The 13564-nt window shown below is 45.9% G+C and overlaps 1 protein-coding gene across 1 annotated transcript; it reads right to left on the bottom strand.

Annotated features, from left to right (window-relative positions):
• Window positions 1-9168: 9168 nt before the first annotated feature.
• Window positions 9169-10247, bottom strand: LOC120669220 (glutathione S-transferase T3-like). Its single transcript, XM_039949008.1, has 2 exons — window positions 9876-10247; window positions 9169-9795 (listed from the first exon to the last, which is right to left on the bottom strand). The coding sequence occupies exons 1-2, from the start codon at window positions 10245-10247 to the stop codon at window positions 9169-9171; spliced, it is 999 nt and encodes a 332-aa protein (XP_039804942.1).
• Between the last annotated feature and the right edge of the window lie 3317 nt (window positions 10248-13564).

Below are 13564 nucleotides of genomic sequence, written 5' to 3'. Positions count from 1 at the left end.
CCCACACTACCTAATCACAGACTCGGAGGACTCGGAGGATGACGAGGATTTCATTCCTACTGTTACCGTCCCTCGAGGAGCTCATGATGATGAGGCAGGATCCTCTGGTGCAGCACGAGCCCCTGCTCCTCCAGTCACCACTGCTCAGGTCACTCAGCCCAATGCACTTGCTGCCATTCTTACTCGGCTTTCAGACCAGCAGGACAGATTTGCTGCAGCTCAGCTGAGCATGCAGGCCGAGCAGGCTCGTCAGCAGGAGGCCCAGACACTTGTACTTGAGGGCATTCGGCAGCAGCAGGAGGCCATGAGGCTACAGCTACAGCAGCAGTCCCAGATACAGCAGCAGATGTTCACATTCTTCTCGGGATGCTTCGGTCAGCTGTATCGTCACACTGGACTACCTGAGCCTCAGCTCCCTACACCCCAGCAGCTCCAGTTTGACCCTACTGCTCCCGCTCCTCCTGTTGGCGGATTTGTGCAGACACCCTTATCATCTTTCCCGTTGTCACCATTTCTTCAGACCGGGTTGTTTGCCAGTCCTGTACCTACTGCTGCTCCGGCCCCTGCTCCACAGCCTAGTGTTTGGACTGCCGAGCAGCGTGCAGAATTTCATAGACAGCAGCAGATCTTACACCAGCTCCAGCACCCTTCGGCTCAGTCACTCACGTTCGAGTCACCTACACAGCCTGAGGTGCTCCGTCCGTCTGTCGTGCGCGTCACTCAGCCAGACCTGACTCCCGTCACGTCTGCTCCTCCGACGGACTCCACGATCGTCGCCGCGCCAGCTTCTACCGCTGCTCCAGCTACTTCTGCTGCTCCGACGTCTCCGGTCGCGCAGAAGTCCTCTTCGGTCGACGACGACTGGACAGACGACGACGCCGACGACTCCGCCGCTCAGTATTCCACCGGACCCAGCAAGAAGACTCCGCCTTCTCCAGCTCAGGATTAGATCGCCTTTCTTTTTGGTGTTTTGTTGCCAAAGGGGGAGATAGATAGGGGGAGTAGAGATAGGGGGAGCTTGGTGGTTTGTGGCGTGTTTGGATCTTCATGGATTTTGTGTATGGACATGTTATTTGGATATTGTGTATGCTCTGTGTTGACATGTCCCTACATGTGTTTTTTTTTAGTAATGCATGCTTGTTTATCGCTTTCATTTTCTTATCTTGTGTATCTCTACTATTGTGTTGTCATCAATCACCAAAAAGGGGGAGATTGAAGTGCATCTAGGCCGATAGATGTAATGGTAAGTTTCGGTGATTAATGACAACCGTATGCGACTAACGTATGTTTTGAAGGAAAAATTAGTGATTGAGTTAGTCCCATATGAAATGTGAAAAGAGACCCCTCAATTCGGAACAATCATGCGAGCCAAGGACTCAATTTCAAAGATTAAGGACCTTTCTAGTCTCAAGTGTCACAAGGAGATGAAGGACACTTGATTTAGATAGGGTTTATAGTTTTTAGTTCTTGACCGTACTATTAAGAGGGGTTCATGAGTTAGTAGCTTGATCAAACTTGAGTTGGCCTTAGAAATCTTGCACACTCGCTCAAAAACAGCTCAAGATAGTCAATAGAAGTTAACACAACACTTGGAAGAAGAAACAATCGAAGTAACATTGAAATCCAAGCCAATTCAGCTAAAAACCAGGAAAAACAGCAGCACCGGTTGAACCGGTGCCCTAGCGTCGGAGCATCCGATGCTTGCCGGAAGGACCGATGCCCTGTCGGTCTATCTTCTCTGGATAAAGGCTGAAATCAAGTATAGCACCGGTTGAACCGATGGTCAGAAAAGTAAGCACCGGTGCAATGAAAGTTCTTTGTTCCAGAGAGCATGTTTTGGTGGTTTTCAACTTCTTTTCAGCACCGGTTGAACCGACGCTTCGGAATCAAAGCACCGGTGCATTGAGCGTCCTATGTTCCAGAGAGCTTGTTTGGATTGATCAGTAAAACTCTTCAGCACCGGTTGAACCGACGCACCTACAGAGCATGCACCGGTGCATTGAAGCAAGCCTGGACACTGTGTCAGGACCCCAACGGCTACAATTTGGACACAGAGAGACCGGTTGAACCGACGCCCCAAAACTGACACCCATCGGTTCTTCCGGTGCTCACGGTTTTTCTGCAGTGGAATTCCAACGGCTATGTAACCACTTCCACTCTATAAAAGGGCACCCCATGGCTCATTTCAGTCGCCTTTGACACCCTGAATACTTGAGGCCACCCTTGAGAAGAAGAGAAAGTGCTTTGAGCAAACAAGAGAAGATCTAGCATTTAGTTTGTGCTTCAACCTTGAAGAATCCATCCTTTGCAAGTGTAGCAAGTGTGCTTGAGCTAGGGCCAACTGAGTGTAGGTCAAGTGAAGGCTTAGGAGCTTGTTACTCTTGGTGTTTGACGGCACCTAGCCGGTCTTGGTGATCGGGAGGTTCTTGGTGAGCTCTTGGTGTTTGTGGGAGCCCCAAGACAAGAAGATTGTATACGGTGTGAAGCTCGCCGTTCCGGAGATGGAGAAAGAGCATTCTTAGTGATCACTTGCTTCTTGGTGGAGCAAGGGAGCTACACCCTTGTGTGGGTGCTCCAACGTGGATTAGGGGGGAGCGTCAACTCCTCGATACCACGGGAAAAAATCCGGTTGTCTCGTGTCCTTTACTTTTACTTCAAGCATTTAAATCCTTTTGTTACTTTTCTTGCTTGTAGTTTGACTAGGACAACTTGCTTGGTAGAGTGAGCTTTATCTTAGGATTTGATCTTGCTAGTGTGCATCCATCTAGGCAATATGATCATGATAGTGTGTTTACCTACCTAAGGACCCTTTGCTAGCGTGCTCTAGTAATTAGGTTTCGAATTTATAGATTGGGCAATACTAGTTTAGGTTAAGGACTGATTAGAAATTCGAAAAAGTCCCAATTCAACCCCCCCTTCTTGGGCCACGATCCTTTCAGCGGCGCCGCCCTTCGCCACAGGGCACAGGCAGCTAGCCGATCGCTTATGCTAGCTGCATGCAGGTACCGTCTGGTGACCGGCGCGCTTGCCGAACGTCTTCGCCGGACGTCGTTACCGTCGCCGTCGCCGGCGTGAACTTTACCTTCTTGTTCCATGTTCATTATCCAGATAGTAATCCCGCTTATGTATGATGTGTCCCATCTTTTCATTGCCATATTTCTTCTTTCTTGCAATGAATTACAACTATCTAGTATTGATTACACATGGATTTCTCACGACAGCCGGTCAAGCCGGTGCATGCATATGCATGCTCCTGTGGAGTGTTTACTGTAAATTAAAGCTCGCTCCCGTCACTCTCACGCTCTCTCTCACTCTAGCTCACAGCAGTCTCACGCTCTCTTCAGTTACGTTGGGAGAGTGGCCTTGGTCTTGAATGTGTTTTGGAGCCACGTATCCAGGTCTGACCCCGGCCGGCCGGCGACAGCACGCTGCTGGTGCTCCGGAGGAAACTGCCGCCGCTGCCGTTGGGCGGCTGGCGTCGTCGAAAGACACTGTCGTGCGTGGCACCGTAGTCGGTTGGTGTACCACGGGAGAAGCGTCAAACAACTACTAGCCTCTGCCTTGCGCCTCTTCGCTCTCCGGCGACAGGGCTGACACAAATGCCGCGCCGTCGGCGGCGCGCCTTCCGCCAGGCCCGATCCCTCAGCTACGTAGCTCCTTCATCGCGTACCCCCGAGAGCACCAAAACCAAATGCAGCTTTCGACGGGGCGGTTCCTTTGTTCTTGCAACTGAATAATTTCTATATTCTTATAACGAGTTATAACACACGTTCTCGCGACAGATCACCTAATTTGCATTAGGTGCATAAAAGAAATCGCCACTATAACATTTGGCATATGTGGCTTAAATTTTGATATGTATGTGCGTCTTATAAAAGTGGAAGGTGAGAGTAATAGATAAGACCACAAGTTGGTACATTATTTCTCCTGCAAAATGTGGCTTAGGCCCACATTTTCATCATCTAGGACCCTATTGACAACACGACGCTCGGCCGTCCATCTTCCTCGTTGTTATACACTACTAGAAAAAATAACTTTTCGTCGTGTCACACACATTAGTACCGAACACAATTTGATCCGGCACTAAAGCTACCACAATCATTTTAGTATTGGTATCTTGATCCGGTACTAAAATGACTCGGCCATTTAGTATCGGTCAATAACTCCACTCGGTAACGATGACATTTAGTAACACGTGGTGTTCTTACTCGGTACTAAATAGTCCTTCACGGATTACTTTAAAAGGAATGATCTCTCTCCCAATTATATATGATGTGTAGGTGGGATGGTAAGTGAGGCTCGCGCGAGGCTTGAGATTGTGGGTTCAAGTCCCACAAGCCCGCACAAGCGCATTTACCCTGAAAGGGCTCTTAATAACTAGGGGTAGATGAGTTATTGCCGCTCGGCACGGTACAAAAGGGCTCTCTTCATATCGAAATTGTGCTTGACAATACTCTCTCCTTTCCCTTTTATAAGACATAGTATGACAAGCCACGATCTTACAAATAACATTTTGACCATTCATTTATCATATATTATATTACACTTATGGTTATAAACTTATAATCATAGTAAAGTATTGACCATTCATTTATCATATATTATATTACACTTATGGTTATAAACTTATAATTATAGTAAAGTATATTTGATTACGAATCCAATCATATAAAGTTTGCATCATAAAAATAGAAAATTAATAGTCAATTTATTGGTCTAAGATTACAAAGTTTAAATTTTGATATGTATGTGCGTCTTATAAAAGTGGAAGGTGAGAGTAATAGATAAGACCACAATTTACCACAATTACGAACTAAGATGACGGACTATATTTTTATAAAGTAACCTCTTGCCACAATTTCTTGTTTATGAAGTCGTGTTTCACTCTGTATGTCGATACTCCATTTTGATCCTTGTAGGATTTTCCACAATTATTCCTGCGCACACCAACTTTTGTTGCTATTCTCTCTATTCGGATCGCTCCAAGTGTATAGTTAGTAGGTGGGGAATGCCCATTAAAGACAGCGTCTACTTATGTGAAGCCTTATGTAGGATAGAGAATACAGTCAAAAGAAATGAGAAAGTAGTGAGGACGTATGAACAAAAGTTCTGGCTCAAGCAAGAGTCAACTATGCTTACGTACTGCTGTCCCAAGGGTGTTAACGAACCTAGAAATTTTAAGGGTCGAGGTTAACAAAAAAATGGCTAAAAAGTTTTTCATCTAGAAGTAACTAAGAACTCATTTGCACTACTACAGAATAGGCCTTTGTTCCAAGCCATTTGTCCCGGTTACCTTTGGGCCCGGGACAAAAGGTGGCTTTTGTCCCGGGTCCAAAGGCTAGCCGGGCTAACGTGGGGGACAGGGGCTTTTTGTCCCGGGTGGAGCCACCAACCCAGACAAAAGGCCCCCCTTTTGTCCCGGTTGGTGGCTCCACCCGGGACAAAAGGCACAACCCTTTTTATCCCGGGTGGTAACAACAACCCGGACAAAAGGTCCCTCCACGTGATAATTCAAAAGGAAGTTATTCTATACTGAGTCACGTGTACTACTTAGGTGAGTTGGCAAGGAAACCATGCACTAGGCAAGAAGTCTTGGGATCGAATCCCGTGGTGTGCAAAAAAATTTTTAACGTCAGGCACCTTTTGTCCCGGTTCTGCCACCCGGGACAAAAGCCTCGAGGCTTTTGTCCCGAAAGCCTTGTCCCAGTTCCAAAACCGGGACAAAAGGCTGAATCTGTAGTAGTGTTGGACTGTGGAAGAATAGTAAATGTTGGCAGTCAAAATTGGCAAAGACCGAGGCTGACCAGTCAGACTGGTCCACCGACTCCCGAAGGGTGCGACTTCCTCAGCCTATATATACGAGGCTAAGACCGATTGAGCGCAATCCCAATCAATTCACACATTATTGCCTTTACTTTTTACTCTTCCAACCCATCTGTTTTGCAAACTCTAATTATATTATTCTTGCATGTCTACGGCATTCGATGACACTCTAACTGGCTTGCTGACCTCAGCACAACCCTTGTTTAATTATCCCCGATGGGGTCCCTCCTGAGCTTGTAGATCTAGGTCTTCACGGAGCTCCTAGAAGAACGAGTCTGATCGGTCTGCAGAACCGGTCTGACCAGCCTGCGCAAGAACACCGCCAGTGATGATCATTGCGATCCGCGCATTCTAATGCATTCTTGTGTTGACCAGATTTGCGTCAACAAGTCATGATCCCATTACCATTATTCCTAGTTGTACGTGCTGCCATATTTAGTTCAGATGAAACATAATAGAAAAAGGAAAAAGGTCCAATTTAAACCCTTTTAGCCAAAGTCTGAATAATTCCCTAAACTATGATTTGGTTCAATTTAACCTCTAAATTGTGTCATTTAGTTCATTTCACCCCCATCATACAATTTATCTTTTTTATTTCTCCATACACAAGTTGAATTTTAATTTCAAATTTTGCAACGTAGTGGTGGACATCACAATGCATAGGGAAAAATTGATATATTTTTTATCATTATTTTTCATATAATTTTGAACTCCAATAATTAATTTATTATTAAATATCCTAACCTATCAAAATAATGATAAAAATTATGATATATTTTTTCTAACATGTGTTATGATGTGTACTATCATATTTTAGAATTTCAACTTAAAACTCCACCTATGCATGGAGAAATGAAAAACACAAATTGTTTTAGGGGGTAATTTGAACCAAAGAGGCAAAGAGCATAGTTTGGGTGGGTGAAATGAACCAAACGATGGCTTAGGAGGCTACTAGCTTTCTTTTAGATTACACTGTATAGACACACACAAACACAGCACACGCACATTCTTCTCTATGAACGCATGTACAGAAACCTACCTCTTTGAGCATCTTCGATGACTGAGCCGGCAAATTTTCGAGATTGACGAAGTCAGCACAGATGCCTCTTTGTCGACCGAAATATCACCTACCACTGAAAGCACAATGCCGTTAAATTCTAGAATATTCACTCCTATGGGGAGTCGAATCCAGGACTTAAGGTGCTACCGAGGCTCTTATAACCACTAGGCTACAGGCCCTTTCCCATTGCTGGCTTTTTGCTTATGAAAAACTAATTACTTCTACATGATGCTTATAACTTTTCTTTTTTTTCTGTGACTGATGATGCTTTTAACTCTCTGGACTCAAAAACTATTAAAGGTCATAAAAGTGAGCTATTCAGCTTCACATGTAAACTCAACTTTTCTGAGCTTTTTGCTTCCTGGAAGTTGCAAGAGAAGTTTGCTATTTATTTGACCTTCTGGCTTTTCACGTCGAAAAGGTGACTAGCTAGAAGCTCAAACAAACGTAGCCTTTGTTTCCCTCTTCGCCCGAAATAATACTTTAACTAAATGCCGTTACAAATTGCGATCTAGCTGCCGGTAGTGAGAAAAAAAACGACTGCAGTCAATCATTCTAACCTAAAAAAGTAAATAATAATGTCCAATCTTGCTGACCAAATTAACATTGAAATACTCTTTCATGTAGGAAAACCGTGGTAAGGTATAATATAAGTGAATTGTATGTCTTAGACAAATTATGGCTTTAACTTTATTTCAATTTTGTTTTTTTTTTTGTTTGGGAGCTGCAGATCACTGTCCCGAAGTGTTGTCGTTGGCTACTTGTGCTATTGTTTGATTCCGTACCAATTTGTCACATCTTAAATTTTCAATTTTTAGTTGTAAAATATCTTTTCGAATACATTTATCATCTTCTAGAGTTTCTAAGAATATTTTCAGATTTTAGTAGCATTTACTCTCTATTTCCTAGAGCAAATCCAGTAATTTTGGAAATTCGTGCAAATCTCTTTTGATGAGTTGCATTTATTTTAGTCGCACTCTTCACGTTCCAAAATATTTATGAGATTTTTCTCAGAATTTAAGAACGAATTTGGGTACTTTTCTTGATTCAAAATGCATTACCTTGATATTTCTTGATTTGATTTTGAACTGAAAAATAAATAACCTAATAAACTAATGAGTCGGCTGGCCTAGCCGAGCCCGACCCGGCCTGCGGTTGTCGTCCCCTGCAAGTACACGGCCCACCTCGCTGCCACCAGGCACTTTGGCTTGGTGTGCATGACCAGAGGAGACGGGGCGCCTGTGCCCTTGCACTCTCGCAAAACATGGGTGGCCCCGCGACCACCCATGCGGCCATGCCCCTTTTGCCCATGCCTCGCCTTGCTCCCTCTCGCTCGCACTGTCGCACAGTGCCGCAGCTGCCGTGTCCGCTGGAGCCAAGCATCACCGTCAGCTCCTGCCTGTTAGTTGTGATCTCCGATCGGTTAGGGAGATCGATTCTTCCATCTCCCATGCACCCTAATTGGGGGCGCGCCAACCATTAGTGGTTGTGGGCCTTATTGGCACTTCTTAGAGCAACTCCAGCACTCTATTTCTTGAGTAGGGGCTCTCCCTATTTTTGAAGGGCTTGTTTTATACCGGGAAATCTATTCATCGCATATGCGATTTCCCGACAACACATCGCAGAAGCACTATACATCTTCTTCCTCGAGCCACGGCGGCCGGTGAGGGGTTGCGAGCTAGGGGGGAGGGGGTGGCCGGGGTCCGGGGGTGGTACGTGGGGGGAGCGGCCGCCGGCGAGGTCGCCGGCGGCCGGAGTGGTGGTGGGCGGCGGCGGCCTTTAGGTTTCGGGTTGCCGGGGTCCGGGGCGGCTCCATGGCCTCCGGCTATAGAAGAGGAGGGGCCGGGGGGCGGCGGCGGTTCGGCCGGCGGAGGACGAGGCGGCGCGGGAGCACCGCCGGTGGCTGGAGGCGGGGGCGAGGCGGTGGACGGGCGGCGCGGCGGCGTGCTCGGTTAGGGTTGGCGGCGGTGGGGGGCGGCGGAGGCGGTGCCGAAGCCAGGCGATGGCGGGGGAGAAGAGGGTGGCTTCTGCGACAACACCGCGCGAGCTCGCATGTGCGAGGAATAGACACCCCCGTTTTATACATCCAACTCCAACAAGGGTCTCTAAATTAGAGTCCCTATTCTTTTTGCTCCCATATTATATCACGCACAGTGTATTGCTCCATCTAACACCACAATAATTCAACCTAAAATATTAATAATGCATAAAGTTGAACTATATAAAATTTACAATTTCAAATATAAATTTTTGAATTCAAATTCAAATTTGAAATATTGCATAGTTCAAGACACCGCATAGTTCAACAAAGTAAGATCCACCAAACATAAATTAAATGTATCCTCCGCCGACATCACCTCCACTACCACTACAATTTGTGCCCTCATAGTCAACACATAATTCTTTTGATATGGATCTAAGGAATTCACATCACAGAACATGATCTTCTGTTCTTGCTCCCACATAAATTTGCGCTCATCCAAGGAGAACTTCCACTCATGAACTGCCCTTGTCTCCATCCACCTCTCTTCCCTCAATTTTTTCTCCTCCTCCCACCTCCTCTCCCTTAGTTTCTTCTCCTCCTTCTCCAAGATTAACTCTTGAATGGCTTCTTTGTATGGTCCTGCATCTCCTCCGGTCTTGAGCCTCTCCTTGGCTCCCTTCCTTCCAATTGGCCTCTTGTTTTGGCTTGCCTGCGGTGAATCAGGACTTTGATTCCTACCACTCTCATCTCTCACTTCTTCAGTACCTCCTCCAAATGGCATGGAAAACTTGCTCGACCTCAGCCTCTTATGTGATTTTTCTATTGCTTGAAACTTGGGACAATTCCTCACCTTGAGCCAACAATGAAGAAACTGAAAAGCCTTGTTCTTTTGGTCCTTCATCGAGAATACGGTCTGGGCTTCAAGAAGCTACAAAAGAAAATCAAGTGTTAGTGACATACAAAAGGAATCTACAACAACAACAAAAAATCAGTAGAAAGTGCACTTACATGCTCCTTATATGGTATGCCATTCAGATGTCGACGCTCAACTTGTTCATAGAAGGCTTGAAACTTGCTGCATTCTCTCTTAATGGTATCCCAACGACGCTCAAGAGAATTTGCACTCCTATCAAATTCGAAAGTGCGGTTGGCATGGTAGTGCTCAGCAATCCTTTTCCAATATGACATACCCAGCTGCTCATTTCCAACAATAGGATCTGTGCTGATATTCTCCCATGATATGCATAGCTGGGTGTCTTCCTGCTGAGTGTAGTTGCTTGATCGTTTGACGCTTCCTTTTCCACCAGTAGCTCGAGTAGTAATATCTCCAGGTGTCATTGATAAGTTTAATGCATCGACATCAGTCTCATCGGACAACATGTTTGTCCAAGTACCACATCTTTCTTCCATTGCAATTCACTACACAGGAAGAAAACATATGAGTATCAGAGTGAGTTATAAAACTAATAATGCCAAGATGTTTCTATCAAACTTGTTTGACCCAAAATCTATGGAAAAGAGGCCTGCACTAATGTTTCTGTCAAGCTTGTTTTACCCAAAATCAATGAAAACGAGGCCTGCCAATTGGAACACAACAGGTCAATCCCTACCTTTATTTGTGAAAATGATTACACATAACTTGTATGGCAATGACAAAAATTGATGGCCTAGAGTAAAAACAATAATTGCATCCATGATAATACAATAATGAAATTCAACTGATACAGTATTGTTTGAGTGCATCTTCGAGATCTATTCCAACAATGAGATGTGCATTTCGTTTAAAAAAAGCTTATAGATCAAACAATAATAAGTTTTCAATGATCGACAACGGGAATATACTAGCCATGGTCTAGAGCTTGTGCACCGGCCGGGATGACAAGCAAAGGCCAATCGCGATCCATCTACCATGAACACAAAACAAAACGAGATCTATCCCCACCGTTCGTGGCCTTTCAATTCAATGAAGGGATCCCCTGCGCACGAGGAGCAAGAGCCGGGTACTCACCTTGGGGGTTGGGGGACGTCACTGAGGCAGGGAAGGAGCGTGTGGTCATGGAGCAGATGGGAAGGATGTGAGCGGTCGACTTCGGCATGGAGGAGGCGGCTGCGTGGGAAAAAGACGATGGCAGACGAGCGCGCGGGAGAATGGCGCGTGGAGTTTTCTCTTCCCCATAAAAAGTATATGCTGGCTGCAGCGAGAGCCCCCAGGCTTGGGGGCTGAGGGGGTGAATTTGGAGGCCTCCGTAGAATAGGGACTACATTAGGGGCTCTGCTGGAGTTTGTATTTTAATTTTGGCTCTCAAATTTGAAGTAGGGGTTCTGGTTAGGGTCCCTGCTAGAGTTGCTCTTAATGTCGCTACAAATTTAACTGGCAACAGCACCAGGGAATGCCTTGATATGCTAAACGTCACGAAAGAATCCGCAAGCGCATGGATACCGCTGTAGCTTTTACCTCAAAGTATTTCAAGGGTTATCAAACCCAAGGGAATGTGAGTACAATATCTATGGTTCAGGCTCATCCAAGGACACAGCACCGGTAGGATTAAAGGGGTAGAAAGGACTCTTCAGGTTCAAGGTTTAGGACAAGAACAAACTAAGCTTTTGTTATTTACGTCGGGCACCAGCTTTGCTTGGTCAAACAGGAAGTTCTGATATAGGCTACTGTCGTGCAACCGAACATGGAGGATTACGATAGCACAAAACATTATTGTCATCATCTGCAGACTACCTCTACAAACCGTGTGACGCACAACAATCGAATATTAATGTCTAGTCTAGGCACCATGCCTACACTATCGTTTACTAGCTCTAGTCCCAGCCAAGAACATCCGTCTCTATCAAGATTCTTAGACTAAAGCTAATCACTAATACTAGTGAACACTCAATCCAGTAAAAAGCTAGAAACTACTACTGAACTTGAAATAAAATTATTGAATAATGAAGAAGTCACGAACACTTATAGACCGATAAGCATCCGTCGAGATACAAGCGGAGAAGAGTGCCGGCAGACCCGCACTTCCCCGACTTCTTGTCACTCTCTCCCTATTTTTCCTACACTCCTAGGATGCCTAAGCACGTAAGGTGAGCTTTCTTGCCATAAGAAAGGTAAGAGTCAAATGGTGTGAAGATGTGTGTGTCCCATTCTTACCCCCCCCCCCCCCCCTCCCCTCATATTTATAGGGAGATGGTAGGGTGTTTTCGTCCGACGTTTGCAACAAGTGTAGCACATCAAACCGCCATAAGGAAGCTGCCACCAAGGTACTGGCCAAGGCTAAAGGTTGGTGGAGGCGACCCCTGGTCGACCGACCAGTGGGTCCCACCACTGGCAACCAACTTTGGCCAGGAAGCTTCCTGGTGGGTGCCCATTGGCCTTGTGTAGCGAAAATGGCCTCTCATGCCATATTTCAATATAATGTTTTGGCGATTGATGACACACACAACACTTGGATTAATATGATTATTAAGATGACCATTCTCAGGCTTTTAGGTTCAAGTGATGACAAAGAGAAGATATGCGTAGCTAGGCCCGAAGGGCCGCCCCTACGATCCAAGGGACAAGAATTGAAGAGACCGTGAAGAAATCCATGTCGAAAAGATCAAGACAAAGACAATTTGCTATCACCGGTTAAACCGATGATGAGCAAATTGCACTCATCGGTGCAATGAACTTGGCACCGGATTAACCGACGTTGGGTGTTTTACACTCACCGGTGTAATGGACTTGGAAGCCGAAGAGACAGCAGGAATTTTACAGGCACCGGTTAAACCGACGATCAAGGCAAAGTGAGCGTCGGTGCAGTTGTCCAGAGATTCCATTTTTCGGGTGGGGTTTCTGAGCTTGCACTCACCGGTTAAACCGAAGATGATTTCAAGAGCGTCGGTGCAATTGATCAAGTAGCCGTTGGAGCAGTAACAGCTAAGTTGTTGGGAAAATACACTCACCGGTTAAACCGGTGATGACATAAATTGAGCGTCGGATCAACCGGCGTTAAGGGATTTCGTCAGTCTTTTCCCAACGGCTCTTTTGGGGTGTGTGGCCTATATATACCCCCAAGGCCGGGTCATTTGCTAGTGCTGGAGTTGCTGAAAGCTTACTACACTTGAAGAACATCTCCAACCACCATAGAGCATCATTGTACATCATATAGGCTTAAGCACATTTGTGAGAGTTCTTAGTGCTTGTAATAGGGATTAGTTCTTGCGAGAGCTCCCTTGAGAGAAGCCTTGCTGCGGCAAGCAATCATTGTACTCGTCGTGTGACCCTCCGACTTGGTGTGGAGAGGCAACGACACTTTGTGCGGGGAAGGAGACCCCTCTTGGTGAGAAGCTCCGATAGTGAAGACGGTGACGTGGGTGACGCTTCGAGAGAGACGGTGGCGGTGGCCTTGTCTTGGTGACTTAGGGTCACTTAGCCTTTGCTTACCGGGAGCCTTGGTGGCGAACGCAAGACGGTGATCAAGCGGAGAGACTCGGCATCACACTTGTTCGTGTTGGATAAGTGGCCGTGGACGTAGGGAGGGACTTGGTGTCCTAACCAAACCACGTTAAATCGTGTGTCTTGGTGTCTTCACGAAAGTTTACATATTCTCTCCCTTACCTCTTTACTTACCATATTACGTTTCCGCATTTACTCTATCTTGCGTGCTTTTACTTTCCTAGTTAGTTTGATTAGGATTGGCTATAGGTTGCAAGTC

This window comes from Panicum virgatum, chromosome 4N (assembly GCF_016808335.1).
Source record: "Panicum virgatum strain AP13 chromosome 4N, P.virgatum_v5, whole genome shotgun sequence".
Taxonomy (NCBI): domain Eukaryota; kingdom Viridiplantae; phylum Streptophyta; class Magnoliopsida; order Poales; family Poaceae; genus Panicum; species Panicum virgatum.
This window is presented reverse-complemented; position numbering and strand designations above follow the sequence as displayed.